The sequence below is a fragment of the Embiotoca jacksoni genome, unplaced genomic scaffold (genome assembly GCF_022577435.1).
Source record: "Embiotoca jacksoni isolate LCO1_2020_lvr unplaced genomic scaffold, fEmbJac1.0.p SCAF_78, whole genome shotgun sequence".
NCBI classification, from domain to species: Eukaryota; Metazoa; Chordata; class Actinopteri; family Embiotocidae; genus Embiotoca; species Embiotoca jacksoni.
The window spans coordinates 379,862-396,245 of record NW_027185434.1 but is presented as its reverse complement, the minus strand read 5'-3'; the positions used below and the strand labels follow the sequence as shown (position 1 = coordinate 396,245).

The 16,384-nt window shown below is 41.8% G+C and overlaps 1 protein-coding gene across 2 annotated transcripts in view; it reads right to left on the bottom strand.

The window, feature by feature from the left end:
- Nucleotides 1–7,405: 7,405 nt before the first annotated feature.
- The window catches only part of lrch4 (leucine-rich repeats and calponin homology (CH) domain containing 4), a 32,562-nt gene continuing 23,583 nt past the window's right edge, over nt 7,406–16,384 (bottom strand). Inside the window, exons 10-18 of one of the 2 annotated variants that reach the window (XM_069177858.1) lie at nt 15,350–15,502; nt 15,055–15,120; nt 14,807–14,861; nt 14,640–14,703; nt 14,098–14,199; nt 13,926–14,023; nt 13,572–13,709; nt 12,582–12,659; nt 7,406–7,511 (exon numbers count right to left, since the gene is read on the bottom strand). In XM_069177858.1, coding sequence (XP_069033959.1) covers nt 7,407–7,511; nt 12,582–12,659; nt 13,572–13,709; nt 13,926–14,023; nt 14,098–14,199; nt 14,640–14,703; nt 14,807–14,861; nt 15,055–15,120; nt 15,350–15,502 — 859 coding nt within the window. In that variant the 3' untranslated portion in view covers nt 7,406. Of the gene's footprint in view, nt 7,512–7,557; nt 11,412–12,581; nt 12,660–13,571; nt 13,710–13,925; nt 14,024–14,097; nt 14,200–14,639; nt 14,704–14,806; nt 14,862–15,054; nt 15,121–15,349; nt 15,503–16,384 lie in introns of those variants that run through there. The other variant, XM_069177857.1, reaches the window with a different exon arrangement.

Sequence of the window (16,384 nt, the reverse complement as noted above, 5' to 3'; positions counted from 1 at the left end):
ATGTCGTCTATAATATGATAAAAAAGTCATACTATAGCATGTCGTCTAAAATATCATAAAAAAGTCATACTATAGCATGTCGTCTGAAATATGATAACTTATTCATACTATAGCATGTCGTCTAAAATATCATAAAAAAGTCATACTATAGCATGTCGTCTGAAATATGATCAAAAAGTCATACTATAGCATGTCGTCTATAATATGATAAAAAAAAAGTCATACTATAGCGTGTCGTCTATAATATGATAAAAAAAAAGTCACACTATAGCATGTCGTCTATAATATGATAAAAAAGTCATACTATAGCATGTCGTCTATAATATCATAAAAAAGTCATACTATAGCATGTCGTCTATAACATGATAAAAAAGTCATACTGTCGCATGTCGTCTAAAATATCATAAAAAAGTCATACTATAGCATGTCGTCTGAAATATGATAAATTATTCATACTATAGCATGTCGTCTATAATATGATAAAAAAAGTCATACTATAGCATGTCGTCTAAAATATGATAAAAAAGTCATACTATAGCATGTCGTCTATAATATGATAAAAAAGTCATACTATAGCATGTCGTCTAAAATATGATAAAAAAGTCATACTATAGCATGTCGTCTGAAATATGATAAATTATTCATACTATAGCATGTCGTCTAAAATATGATAAAAAAGTCATACTATAGCATGTCGTCTAAAATATGATAAAAAAGTCATACTATAGCATGTCGTCTGAAATATGATAAATTATTCATACTATAGCATGTCGTCTATAATATCATAAAAAAGTCATACTATAGCATGTCGTCTAAAATATGATAAAAAAGTCATGCTATAGCATGTCGTCTATAATATGATAAAAAAGTCATACTATAGCATGTCGTCTAAAATATGATAAAAAAGTCATACTATAGCATGTCGTCTATAATATGATCAAAAAGTCATACTATAGCATGTCGTCTATAATATGATAAAAAAAAAGTCATACTATAGCGTGTCGTCTATAATATGATAAAAAAAAAGTCACACTATAGCATGTCGTCTATAATATGATAAAAAAGTCATACTATAGCGTGTCGTCTATAATATGATAAAAAAAGTCACACTATAGCGTGTCGTCTAAAATATGATAAAAAAAGTCATACTATAGCATGTCGTCTAAAATATGATAAAAAAAGTCATACTATAGCATGTCGTCTAAAATATGATAAAAAAGTCATACTATAGCATGTCGTCTATAATATGATAAAAAAGTCATACTATAGCATGTCGTCTAAAATATGATAAAAAAGTCATACTATAGCATGTCGTCTAAAATATGATAAAAAAGTCATACTATAGCATGTCGTCTATAATATGATAAAAAAGTCATACTATAGCATGTCGTCTAAAATATGATAAAAAAGTCAGACTATAGCATGTCGTCTATAATATGATAAAAAAGTCATACTATAGCATGTCGTCTGAAATATGATAAAAAAAGTCATACTATAGCATGTCGTCTGAAATATGATAAATTATTCATACTATAGCATGTCGTCTGAAATATGATAAAAAAAGTCATACTATAGCATGTCGTCTGAAATATGATAAAAAAAGTCATACTATAGCATGTCGTCTAAAATATGATAAAAAAGTCATACTATAGCATGTCGTCTGAAATATGATAAAAAAAGTCATACTATAGCATGTCGTCTGAAATATGATAAAAAAGTCATACTATAGCATGTCGTCTATAATATGATAAAAAAGTCATACTATAGCATGTCGTCTGAAATATGATAAAAAAAGTCATACTATAGCATGTCGTCTGAAATATGATAAATTATTCATACTATAGCATGTCGTCTAAAATATGATAAAAAAGTCATACTATAGCATGTCGTCTATAATATGATAAAAAAGTCATACTATAGCATGTCGTCTATAATATGATAAAAAAGTCATACTATAGCATGTCGTCTGAAATATGATAAAAAAAGTCATACTATAGCATGTCGTCTGAAATATGATAAATTATTCATACTATAGCATGTCGTCTAAAATATGATAAAAAAGTCATACTATAGCATGTCGTCTGAAATATGATAAAAAAAGTCATACTATAGTATGTCGTCTGAAATATGATAAAAAAAGTCATACTATAGCATGTCGTCTAAAATATGATAAAAAAGTCATACTATAGCATGTCGTCTATAATATGATAAAAAAGTCATACTATAGCATGTCGTCTGAAATATGATAAAAAAAGTCATACTATAGCATGTCGTCTGAAATATGATAAATTATTCATACTATAGCATGTCGTCTAAAATATGATAAAAAAGTCATACTATAGCATGTCGTCTGAAATATGATAAAAAAAGTCATACTATAGCATGTCGTCTATAATATGATAAAAAAAAAGTCATACTATAGCGTGTCGTCTATAATATGATAAAAAAAAAGTCATACTATAGCATGTCGTCTATAATATGATAAAAAAAAAGTCATACTATAGCGTGTCGTCTATAATATGATAAAAAAAGTCACACTATAGCATGTCGTCTAAAATATGATAAAAAAAATCATACTATAGCATGTCGTCTATAATATGATAAAAAAAGTCATACTATAGCATGTCGTCTATAATATGATAAAAAAAAAGTCATACTATAGCATGTCGTCTATAATATGATAAAAAAGTAATACTATAGCATGTCGTCTATAATATGATAAAAAAAGTCATACTATAACATGTCGTCTAAAATATGATAAAAAAAAGTCATACTATAGCATGTCGTCTATAATATGATAAAAAAAAAGTCATACTATAACATGTCGTCTATAATATGATAAAAAAGTAATACTATAGCATGTCGTCTATAATATGATAAAAAAAGTCATACTATAACATGTCGTCTAAAATATGATAAAAAAAAGTCATACTATAGCATGTCGTCTATAACATGATAAAAAAAGTCATACTATAGCATGTCGTCTATAATATGATAAAAAAAGTCATACTATAGCATGTCGTCTAAAATATGATAAAAAAAGTCACACTATAGCATGTCGTCTAAAATATGATAAAAAAAAGTCATACTATAGCATGTCGTCTATAACATGATAAAAAAAGTCATACTATAGCATGTCGTCTATAATATGATAAAAAAAAGTCATACTATAGCATGTCGTCTATAATATGATAAAAAAAGTCACACTATAGCATGTCGTCTAAAATATGATAAAAAAAAGTCATACTATAGCATGTCGTCTATAACATGATAAAAAAAGTCATACTATAGCGTGTCGTCTATAATATGATAAAAAAAGTCATACTATAGCATGTCGTCTATAATATGATAAAAAAAGTCATACTATAGCATGTCGTCTATAATATGATAAAAAAGTCATACTATAGCATGTCGTCTATAATATGATAAAAAAAGTCATACTATAGCATGTCGTCTATAATATGATAAAAAAAGTCATACTATAACATGTCGTCTATAATATGATAAAAAAGTAATACTATAGCATGTCGTCTATAATATGATAAAAAAAGTCATACTATAGCATGTCGTCTATAATATGATAAAAAAAAGTCATACTATAGCATGTCGTCTAAAATATGATAAAATGGTAATTATTACAATTACTTTTTTAAATATGCTGTCAGTGCATTGATGCAATGATAAAATAGAGTACACGTTTTAAAATTTGCAAAAATATATTTAAAAACAGTTCAAATAAACCCAATTACAGTAATTAAACTGATCTTTCCCTTAACGTATACTCTCTAATAATATATTTGTAGAAAGTGTACTACAGTCCAATTATTGTCAAGTTTGTTAAAAATGTTGTGGTGAAAATGTGTTTGGTGTCCGTCGTGTCCTGATGATCTCGAGGCTCCGGACCTCTGAAGGCCTCTGAAGGCTTCACGGAGGCTCGTCTCCACTCTCAGTCTCTTAATGGATTCCACTCTGTTGGAAATGAGATACGTGCGGGAGGCAGCTCGCTGCTCTCAGGAGACTCATGCATCGGAGAGTCCACGGCTCCAGTTGAGCGCTATTGGACAGAGAGGAAGAACGGCCTCACGGGGAGATATATCGATGCAGACGTTTTCCAGCCCATTTCCAGGGAGCCCAAACAAACCTGTGGGTGGATTCTGCACCAGACGTGATCTAAATGAAATGCCAGTTCTTCCAGGACCACCGTCTTTATATGAAACTCTGTGGACAGAGAGGAGGTGGAGAAACCCGCTGATGTCGGGCTGGTGTTCAGTTGATGAGCCTCATAAATGAAGTGAGCGGGTCAGAAAAACAGCAGCCGGTCTGTTGGATCCAAACATAGTGACGCTCTCAGCTGTCCTGTTGTTGGGATGAAATCTAAACCAGAAGACCACAAATCTTTTCCTATGAAGAGACAAAAATAAATTGGATGAAGGACAGCGGGCCAAAAATAAATGTTTGTGTCATTAAAATGTGATAACTTTTACAAACACTATTTCATTCTGAATCTCATACAATTTCGGAACAATTAAAACACTCCTCTTTAATCTGCTTAATAGTAAATTTATTATTTTGCAGAAATGGTTGTCAAAAACATAAAGCATCGATAGCCTGTGCTTCTTTCTGGGAGAAGAAGCACGAGCGCGTCGAATGCGTTGAACAAAGAACCGCAGATCAGCTGCCGACTGATATCCGTCCCCGTCGGAGCGTGGAGCTTCATATCCATCCTCAATTACATCCCATAAATGTCCGCTGCCTCTTCAGTCGGCGGCTCGGCTCGCTGCCTCGCAGGCATCGACGGAGACGTGAGAGGAATCTGCTCCGTGCCGTCATTAAGACCGTTATCAGCAGACGGTCCTCCGAGGCCGAGTGTGATCCCGCAATTAAGATGACAGTCAATTAGGCCGCGGTGCTAATGGAGTCGTGATTAAAGCCGAGCTGACCGACAGAGTGAAGACGTCTCTTCTTCTGTGTCCTGATGCATGAACATAAACACAGTTGGTTCAAACTGTAGGCTGGTTAGCTTAGCATTTAGCAGTGTTAAACTACAAACCAGACTTTTCCTCTATTTCATGTTAATTTTTTTAGCTCTACATTGAACAAAAGTAAATTATTTTTAGTGTCCCACAGCACAAAATGTCCACAACACGCCACATCTGAGTGGCTTCATAGATGTGCTGCTGATTAAAGATTCGGCCAGATGAGACTTCTGGCTTCCGGCCGGCTGCTGAAGAAGAAGAGAAGACCTGATGATGTCACAGAGAGGACCTGATGATGTCACAGAGAGGACCTGATGATGTCACAGAGAGGACCTGATGATGTCACAGGACCTGATGATGTCACAGGACCTGATGATGTCACAGAGAGGACCTGATGATGTCACAGAGAGGACCTGATGAAGTTGGCGCGGCCAGTCTAACTGTATTCACCATGAGACATGAAAAAAAACGACCACCGTAGGGAGGTGATGGAGGACGGACACCGTGTGGGAGGTGATGGAGGACAGACACTGTGTGGGTGAAGACGGAGACTGTGTGGGTGAGGACGGAGACTGTGTGGGTGAGGACGGAGACTGTGTGGGTGAGGACGGACACCGTCACAAACTGCTTGAATATGATGCTAGCATTGTGTCGAGCTAGCGGCCGCCGCCGTGTCCAGTTTCAGGGCCCGCTGGGGACCGTCCCCCAGGTTCTCCAGCACCTGGACCGTCTGGGCCAGCCGGCTCAGCCCGTCGTCCTCCGTGATGAGCTGGGCGGAGCACAAGGACTCCTGGGAGGGGACGGAGAGAGTGGGTGAGAATACTAGTTTATAACAGCACATCTTCTACGTTAGCAACATCAGATCATTGAGTTCACATGCTGCTACGATGCAAGAGGTCAGATTCATGTTTATGATGTCATACGTCCCAACGTGCTCATGATACATGCAACTGTACATATTTCTTTGCAGGCGTGTGCTGCTCAGTTGTGTGTCCTTCACACCAGACTAACAGCTGACAGGAACATCAGGGAAATAAGAGACATAAAGTTCCAAAAAAATTGGATTTCAGATGAACTTCCTGAAATAAAGTCAAACTAGGAGATGGAACTGATCTAAAATGTTCCTTCTCTTGACATTTCGTTCACTGGTTCAAAACTAGAAGACTGTAGAAGACTGTCTTTTTCTGTCTCCTCTAAGATCTGAGTTAAAGTCTTCTGTCTGCTTGTTCCTGTTAAAATGAATCAATCACTCCTGCATGAGTGGCTTTTATGCTTTTTATTTTCGTGTCAGACGGGCCCCTGGTTACCCCCCCCGGTTACCCTCCAGCGACCCCTGGTTACCCCCCCCTGGTTACCCCCCAGCGACCCCTGGTTACCCCCCCCCTGGTTACCCCCCCAGCGACCCCTGGTTACCCCCCCCCGGTTACCCTCCAGCGACCCCTGGTTACCCCCCAGCGACCCCTGGTTACCCCCCCCCTGGTTACCCTCCAGCGACCCCTGGTTACCCCCCCCCTGGTTACCCCCCCCCTGGTTACCCCCCCCCTGGTTACCCCCCAGCGACCCCTGGTTACCCCCCCCCTGGTTACCCTCCAGCGACCCCTGGTTACCCCCCCCCTGGTTACCCCCCCCTGGTTACCCCCCAGCGACCCCTGGTTACCCCCCCCTGGTTACCCCCCAGCGACCCCTGGTTACCCCCCCCCTGGTTACCCCCCAGCGACCCCTGGTTACCCCCCAGCGGTACAGTCCCTACTGCAGACGGACGCGGAGGTCATGCAGGTCATGCAGGACACATGAAGGCTGCAGTCGGCCCTCCCTCACCTCGGATCGGTACTCACCTCCTCCAACACGGACCAGCTGCAGTTACAGTAAACCTGCTGTTCAGAGAGCAAAGGAGCTTTTAAAGAGGTTAAAGCAGAGACATCAGGGAATCTGCAGCCCACTCCCATCCAGGGGTGACGGAAGGAACTCAACCGTCAGATTAGAGTCAGCCATGGATGTTGTTATTCTATATTTACCCCATCTCATTTCTTCACCACCTCTTCCACGTCTACAGGGGGCAGTAGTGAGTCCAGTCTGACAAAGACACTTCATACTCAAAACAACTTGCATAAAAGTGACTGTATTAAACTGTATTTTTGGGGTTTTACAAGAGCGGAGACATCCGTCAGATTAACTTCCTCACACTAAGACGTACCAGGCTTTGATATATATTTGCTCTGTAGCTGTTAGCAGGACACATTCAGTATTGGACTGGTTCTGACCGATGGGTCTTTATGTTAAATGTAAGATATAGAATACTGCCCACCACCCTTTCATTTTGTCTAAAGCACTATAATTAAATAAGAAATAGTAATAATCTATAAAAAATAATTTCTCTCGTACAGGCGACGTGATGACAAGTAAGCCGTCTCCATGACAACTGAGCCAGTTTCAGTCAATGCAGTTGAAAGCTCCATAAAAATCCAGTAAGTAGACCTTGAATGGACTTTTCTTTCTTTCTATTGAAGATGATGAGTCGGCTGCAGATACCTTCAACTGGAGCAAAAGCACAACAGCAGGCGAAGCAGACAAACGGCAACAATCAAAGTTCAATTTTTAATCATTTCTTTAAAGCTGGAAGAAAAAACAAACTTTACATATAGATTTATATAAACTCAAAAAGGATTCTTAATAATACAAGGGTGTTATATAAATATAAAATACAACAGTATTTCTGCTCCACTATCATATTTAAGAATAAAGCTCGGTCTAAACCTGTGAATGAACGACTGTGTTGTGTCCAGTTTCACGTATAAAATATACATTTGAATTGAAACAGTATAAATTCCATCGTAACAGCAGGCTAATAAAAACTATCAGAGGTTTTTACAGCAGACAGTTGGACATGAAACCAACGGAGGACAAAAATAACCAGTGTGCTGCTCAGGAAGACATCAAATACATTAAAACAGAACGGCTTGTGTAACTTAGTGTCGCAAAATGTCTTTAGTGTTAAATAAAAACAGGAAAGAATCCTGAATACAGTGTGTAAAATATAAATTAATGTAAAGGATTTAAGAAATTCTTAAAACTCTTATTTTCATATTAACACTTCCTGGAGCTTATTTCTGTTTTTAGGAGCTAACGGGAGCTAAAGGGAGCTAACGGGAGCTAACTGGAGCTAACGGGAGCTAACGGGAGCTAAAGGGAGCTAACGGGAGCTAACTGGAGCTAAAGGGAGCTAACAGGAGCTAACGGGAGCTAACTGGAGCTAACGGGAGCTAACTGGAGCTAAAGGGAGCTAACGGAAGCTAACTGGAGCTAAAGGGAGCTAACTGGAGCTAACGGGAGCTAACTTGAGCTAACGGGAGCTAAAGGGAGCTAACGGAAGCTAACGGGAGCTAACGGGAGCTAACTTGAGCTAACGGGAGCTAAAGGGAGCTAACGGAAGCTAACTGGAGCTAACGGGAGCTAAAGGGAGCTAACGGGAGCTAACTTGAGCTAACGGGAGCTAAAGGGTGCTAACTGGAGCTAACGGGAGCTAACGGGAGCTAACTTGAGCTAACGGGAGCTAAAGGGTGCTAACTGGAGCTAACGGGAGCTAACGGGAGCTAACAGTAAACAGTGCAGAAATGCACAGTAAACAGAACTGCCATTAAAAGTGATGTGAAATAAACCGACTTTTAGATCAGGGGTTGTGATGTCATTACAGTGAATATGAAAGCGGGAATAATAAAATAACATCTCACAATAAAACCTTTAGTTTTGTTAGAGACAAGTTCTTGGTCATTAAAATATTTTACACAATCTATTCAAATAATTTCCTAATATGGTCGTTCACCTGTTCAGTACTGAACTCTGATATAAAAGGAGAATCGGCTGTTACAGCTGAACAGGTGAATGATTCATTCATTGAGTTTCGCTCTAATAAAAGTTCTGTTGGTCAGAACCGTTCATTAGTTCATGAGTCAGAGCTGCAGCACAAACTTTTAGTGTTTTTAATGCTTCAGAAAGTTTCAGAAACGCTGAATGTTCTGGACTTTTCACAGCCTGAATCCCCAAAATCTCTCCATGGATATTAATTTTCCAGATCAGCATGGGGATGAGATTCTGAGGTGTTTCGTAACTGACGATGACCTTCTATAAGCAGGAAGCCCGACTCGGCGTGTGGAAACAGCAGAGGCCGTCTGATGCTCGGTTCACCGCGCAGCCTCGAGGGCATCGAAGGTTTACTGACCCAACGGAGGAGGAAACTTTCAAACGCTCAATGTTATTTAAACTCTGAATAATTCAATATTGATTACCTGCGTGTGATTTAAAGCACACACATTGATTTCACTCAGCTTTCTGAGGCTTTAACACTATTGGTTAAAAGGTTGAACCAGATTAGTGAAGCATCTGCTGTTTCTGCACAGAAACAGAAAAGAACCAAAAACAGTCCAAAATAAATTTAAAAAAAAAAAGCAATAATTTAATAGCCTGTTTACATTTATACAAAGATGCAGTCGGCTGGTCAAACGGACCAGAGACAGACACAAAAGACTTCACAGGGTTTGTACCGACTGTTAGAGGGACGATGCAGCAACATCGCCCCCTGCTGCTCCCCGTTAACACAGCACCCAGAAAAACAGGGTTCAGGAACAGGCACTGGTTCACTCGTCTCACGGTCACACTGACAAGTGATGAACACTCATTCATCACCAGCATTTAACATCCACGCTCCGTTAAAATCAACCTGCATCTGTCTTCAGACTAAAAATCACATTCAGAGTTCAGTTTCAGTCACATCAACAGCTTGTGCGACAGGACCAGTGGCCCCGCCTCCCTCTGTTGGGACCAGTGGCCCCGCCTCCCTCTGTTGGGACCAGTGGCCCCGCCTCCCTCTGTTGGGACCAGTGGCCCCGCCTCCCTCTGTTGGGACCAGTGGCTCCACCTGAGCAGAGCTCTTTTGGAGCCAAAAATAGTCCTAGTGGTCACTTCCAAACTTGGAGCAAAAGAACCACATCCTCTGATCCAGTTCCAGGAGATCTAGAAACCAGAAGAACCTCCTGACTGATGTTTCCATGTAAAACCACATACATGTACTCATGACTAATGCAGAAGTTGGACTTTGTTTGGTTGCAAACCAGAACAATGACATCATGACCAGTAGAACCAATGGTTGCATTCTGGCGCCAATGATTTGAATCCTCCATGTACACATCAATCAAGCAGTTAATGCACAGTAGAGAGTGTAAAGGAGGCTCAACAGAGGGTGTGGTTCCTTAGCTCCGCCCATTCAGGTCCCAACCAATGACAGACAGACTTCCAGCTCTGCTTCAGACAGAGAACATTTGCACTCTGATGCAGTGAAGGCTACGCTAGGCTAAGGCATGTCCCTGTTCTGTCCATCAGTGTAGAGCTCCACAGGAAGAGCTGTGTTGTTGTTGTTGTTGTTGTGTGAGTGAGTGAGTGAGTGAGTGAGTGAGTGAGTGAGTGAGTGAGTGTGTGTGTGTGTGTGTGTGTGTGTGTGTGTGAGTGTGTGTGTGTGAGTGAGTGAGTGAGTGTGTGTGTGTGTGTGTGTGTGTGTGAGTGAGTGAGTGAGTGAGTGTGTGTGTGTGAGTGAGTGAGTGAGTGAGTGAGTGTGTGTGTGAGTGAGTGAGTGAGTGTGTGTGAGTGAGTGTGTGTGTGTGTGAGTGAGTGAGTGAGTGTGTGTGTGTGTGTGTGTGTGTGTGTGTGTGTGTGTGTGAGTGAGTGAGTGAGTGAGTGTGTGTGTGTGTGTGTGTGTGTGTGTGTGTGTGTGTGTGTGTGTGAGTGAGTGAGTGAGTGAGTGTGTGTGTGTGAGTGAGTGAGTGTGTGTGTGTGTGTGTGAGTGTGTGAGTGAGTGAGTGAGTGAGTGTGTGTGTGTGTGAGTGAGTGAGTGAGTGAGTGAGTGTGTGTGTGTGTGTGTGTGTGTGTGTGTGTGTGTGTGTGTGAGTGAGTGAGTGAGTGTGTGTGTGTGTGTGTGTGTGTGTGTGTGTGTGTGTGAGTGAGTGAGTGAGTGAGTGTGTGTGTGTGAGTGAGTGAGTGTGTGTGTGTGTGTGTGAGTGTGTGAGTGAGTGAGTGAGTGAGTGTGTGTGTGTGTGAGTGAGTGAGTGAGTGAGTGAGTGTGTGTGTGTGTGTGAGTGAGTGAGTGAGTGAGTGTGTGTGTGTGAGTGAGTGAGTGTGTGTGTGTGTGTGTGTGTTGCTCTAGCTGAGCAGGTAGCAGTAGAGCACGTAGAGCAGCACCATGGCCGCACAGTAGAAGAGCAGGAAGTCTGTGGACAGCAGCGAGGAAGAGGAGGACGGTGACGATGAAGATGCAGGTGAAGAGGCGTGGGGGTGGAGGGGGCGGTCCTCCGCCGTCTCCCCCCCCTCCACGGCCAGCAGGGCGGTCACACAGCGCAGCACAGCGGGCAGCTTACACACAAGCACATCAGAGCACACACACACTTCAGTCTGGACACACACACACACACACACACACACACACACACACACACACACACACACACACACACACACACACACACACACACACACACGGAGGAAAGCACAGGTAGTTATTCTGTTAAAAGCAGGACATGAGAGGACGGAACAACAGCTGAGTGAGTCTGGACGGATGAAGGACAGATGAAGGTCTGAAACGTCCTCATCCGTCCAGACTGACAGGATACGGACACATTCAGCAACACAGCCTCCAGCACACGGGACGCTCGTCTCCAACACACGGGACGCTCGTCTCCAACACACGGGACGCTCGTCTCCAACACACGGGACGCTCGTCTCCAACACACGGGACGCTCGTCTCCAACACATTTATACCTTTCATCTTTGATTCAAAGTAAAGGTCATCTGTGTTTTGTACGACCTCGTTTCTAAAAAAGTTGGGACGTTGTGTAAAAGTAATGGTTCATATTTGGTTTATGTTTTGCATGATAGTTTTAACAGACGATGGTTTTCACAAGTGTTCCTGAGCCCATGCAGTGATCTCCACTCCAGAATAGTGTGTTTTTAATGCAGTGCTGCCTGAGGGCCCGAAGATCACCACCATCCAATATTGGTTTCCAGCCTTGTCCCTTGTGTTCAGAGATTTCTCCAGATTCTCTGAATCTTTTAATGATATTATGAACCGTAGACGATGAAATCCACTAATTCTTTGTAGTTTTACGTTGAGGAACATTATTCTGAGATTGTTGAACTATTTTCCAACACAGTCTTTCAGAGTGGTGAACCTCTCCCCATCTTCACTGGAGAGAGACTCCGCCTCTCTGAAATCATCTTTTATACCCAATCATGTTACTGATCTGTTGCCATGGTAACAATGAGTTGTCAGATGTTCCACCAGGTGTTTTGTTTTTTATCTTTACACAACTTTTCCATCTTTTCTTGATCTTGTTACAACTTTTTTGAGACGTGTTGCTGCCATCAAATTCAAAATGAGCAGATACTTTTCATAAAATAATACAATTTCTCTTTTTCAACATTTTATATTTTGTCTTTGGTCTATTTTAAATTAAATATGGCTTTATGTGATTTGCAAATCATTGCATTTTGTTTTTATTGACATTTTACACAATGTCCCAACTTGTTGTAAAGAAAAGACGTGAACAAAGAGTTGGGGTTTACCTCGGGAACTCCCAGCTTCCGACAAGCAGCGATGAAGTTCTCCACGTTGAGTCGACACTTCGCTGAACTCAGTTTTGGCTGAAAACAAAAACGTCACACAGCAACATTAAAGTAAGAGACTGTAAACTTCATCTGCAGAGAGAAACTGTCCTTTTATTTCTCCTGTCTATCATCTCATCCTGCAAGAAGCCTCCATGTTTTATCATTTTAACTCTTTTTTGTTCAGCAATTATTTTCTCTATTGGTAATCTGCTGTCAGTGAAACTCAACACCTCCAGTAGCTCAGACGACAGACTCCTTCCTGTTTCTCACAGGCTTTTAATTTGAAACCTCCACAGGAAGTTCTCAGCGTTGTGAATAGAGAAGAACCTTCTGGAATAAATGAGAGAATAATAATAATATTATTATTATTAAAAGAGGAAGTGAGAGCAGCAGAGTGGTGAGTGACCACACTGTTGCCCTAACGGGTTGCTATGGAAACAGACATCACTTCCATCAGGTCAAACACTTCCTGTAGGTATCAGGGAAACGAACTCAGTAAATACGTTTAAAAGATAGTTTAAAACATCTCTTTATTTAAACTCTCCTGCTCTTATGAACTACTTGGAAATGAGTTTGGCTTAAATCTGTATTTTAACTGTTCTATTTTATTAATAGGCTGCATTTCTTGTGTGTCAGGTGCTCTACAAATAAACGTTATTATAATTACTACATATCAGCTATTGTCCCGGGAGGATTAATCCTCAGCAGGCCAATGTTTTCTGATATCTCAGATGATTACAGGATGAAGTTCCTTTCATTTCTGAAGATTCACTGTGAACAGACACGTTTACCCACCAGACCAGAAAACAGGAACAGAAACTGTCAGTAGCTGTTAAACACACAGTGTTCAACTGGATTCAGGCTTCTGAGTTAAAGTCATAACTGGAGTCCGAAGAGGGATTATAATTGATATTTCTTGTTCTATGTTGTGGTGACTTGCAGACTCACCACTGCTGGGGAGGGAATGTGGATGATGGACACGGATCGTGGCCGGATGTGATTGACCAGCTGGCAGAGGATGGTGCCGTTGGACAGAGCCTCACCCAGATCCTCCGGGAGAGACATCTTCAGCCGGGCCTCCAGAGTCTGAGGAGGCAGACGGAGGCCGTGAGAGGTCAGAGGTCAGACTTGAACTCCTGTTGGCAGGAAAACCTTCTAACAGCATTTAAACCTGGGATCTCATCCTCCATACCAACGTATTCATACCATGATAGATCATCTAATGACTGACTCCATGTCTTCATTTCATAGAAGTGTGTGTGTGTGTGTGTGTGTGTGTGTGTGTGTGTGTGTGTGGTTGACCTTGCGGAGCTGTGTGATGTCCGGTCTCTCCTCTTTAGGGGAGCGCAGCGTCGTGCGAGACTCACTTCTTCCAGACTCCCCGAGAGTGAAGGTGGTTCCTGGAAGCAGACAAATCTTGAGATGGAATCTGTGTGTGTCGGGTCGGGTCGGGTCGGGTCTCATCAGTGAGTACCTGCGAGTTTGACATTGCTGCGGGACGACGTGCGGAACAGGAAGCTGTTGGGTTTCTGAGAGTGACCCGGAGGAGAGGACGTCTTCGGGGACGACGGGACGTCTGAAGCAAACAGTCGGAGGTCATGTGACACAACAACATCACACGCAGCAAACTAACATTGACTTCCCCACTTTGGTCTTTTACACTTAACATACAACATTTTATTATTTCTTGAATTGCTTCAGTTGGACGGGTGAAGTTTGTCATTTTGGTTCCACGACTAAAAAGAACACAGCTTTTTAAAAACAAACACAACAACAACACCTTGAGGACCTCAGGCTACAGAACATGCTCAGAGGAAGGACACTGAAAGCTCTGGAAAAGCTCGTAAGTGAACTTTGGGTGAGGACGATACATACAAGGTAGAAATGAAATTGTAAAAATACTGTTTCAACCTGAAGCATCACAGAAAGGAACAGACAAGATCTCCTCAATATGAACACAATTACATGAAGCAGGTGTGATTTTAACAGTGAGTCCTTCCAGGTGTGAGTTGTTACCTGTTCTGCTGCTGGAGCGCTGCAGGAGGACAGCAGGAGACATGCTGCTCATCTGATCAGCGCTCTGAGAAAATAAAAGACAGTTTTAATTTACACCAGCGGAGATGTTTCCATCCAGCTGTGCACCTCTGAGCTCTGTTTACTGTGGGCATGGCGACGGTACTCACCGCACATCTGTGACGCAGGCCAGTAAGGGAGCTGTTGTTCTCTGGCGACGCACCACTAGGGGGAGACACATACCACAGGTTACACACTGCAGAGGAGCTCTCTTCCAAATCTACAACTCTCCCTTCACTCCTACTTTAAAGACTGAGGAGGAGGAGGAGGAGGAGAGGGAGGGAGGGGGGGGGGGGCAGGAGCACAACTTAAACACATGTGTCTCTGCTGTCGCCCTACTGGCTGTTTATATACTTACCATGAGCTACTTCCTGTCTGCGCTGCGGCCACATGACTTCCTGTTTTGGTGGATGACTTCAGCAAACTGCAGAATGAAGAGTTTTGACATGGAGAGCATATAATTAGATTAGAAAGATGGAGGGGGCGGGGCCTCTGACAGAGAGCTGCTCCTGACTGGAGGAGGGCAGCAGTCACATGATGTTTGGGGACAGTTGACACACTTCATCTGTTCTCTACGAGGCTCTTGAACGAGTCTCTCAGTAAACCCTCCAATCTCGCCCCTTCAAAATAAAACGTCTCTATAGAACCACTACCTGGCCTTCTCCCTCTGCTGCTGCAGCCGCTCTCTCTCCTGCCAGATGAACAGGGTGCCTGGCTTCCTGCGCTCCTCCAGAGTGGGGCTGGAGGGGGAGAGGGGGGAGGAGGAGGCTGACGACGGGGGGCCCACCTCTATGTGGAGGCTGGATCTAAAAAACAGAAGGAACATTGAGACAAACTCCACTCGGACCTCAGAGTCCTCCTCGTTGGGTTCACTTAAACATTCACACTCAGCCTGAAGAGGAAAGTTTGTCTGCTGACAGCAAAAAGATGCAGAAAAAAATGCTTCAGTGAGATTTCAAAGTGTTTCTGAGGTGAAGAATGAGCTCACAACACATCTGTTAGCATTTTCTTACAACTAATAGCAGCTCCGCCGTCGGTGTGATGAGACAGAAAGCAGCTGATTCTCAACTTTTTCCTCTCAAACAACAGCAAAAGTTTGTGTCAGTCTGATTATACGACCAGTTTTGTAAAATGCTGCCTGGGAGGCAAGTAAACAAACAAACAAACAAACAAATAAATAAAAATGTACCATTACTCAACTGTTTTTCCTCATTTTACTTTAATATCTTGTGTCACCTTTCATTTATTATTTTTCACTATTTCAACTGAATCTGTTCTTGTTAGTTAACGATGTAAAACCCAGCGTTCATGTCCATTTTATTAGTAGATAAGAAGCGTTGAGTCAATATGACGTGATTGTTATTCAGATCAGAGGTTTGCATGGAGACATGTTGCTCCACAGCTGTGGTCAGAAAGTAGTTAAAGTCTACTGCGTGATGAATAATTCATCCCAGAAGTTCCTCACTTCTTTTCTTTATTCCCGCGTTATCTCAGCTGAATTAAACTGTGTCAGTAGCAGCGAGCCTGTTAACGTGTCACAGACACAGCGTGTTCATCTCCACACGCTCTGACACACACACGGAGTCCAACAGGCCGGGAATATCAAGAGCGTCCGTTCACGCAGCGCCGTGCAGCTCAATCCTGCAACTAAAGACAGAAGCAGAAGCACATCATCACATCGCCACACG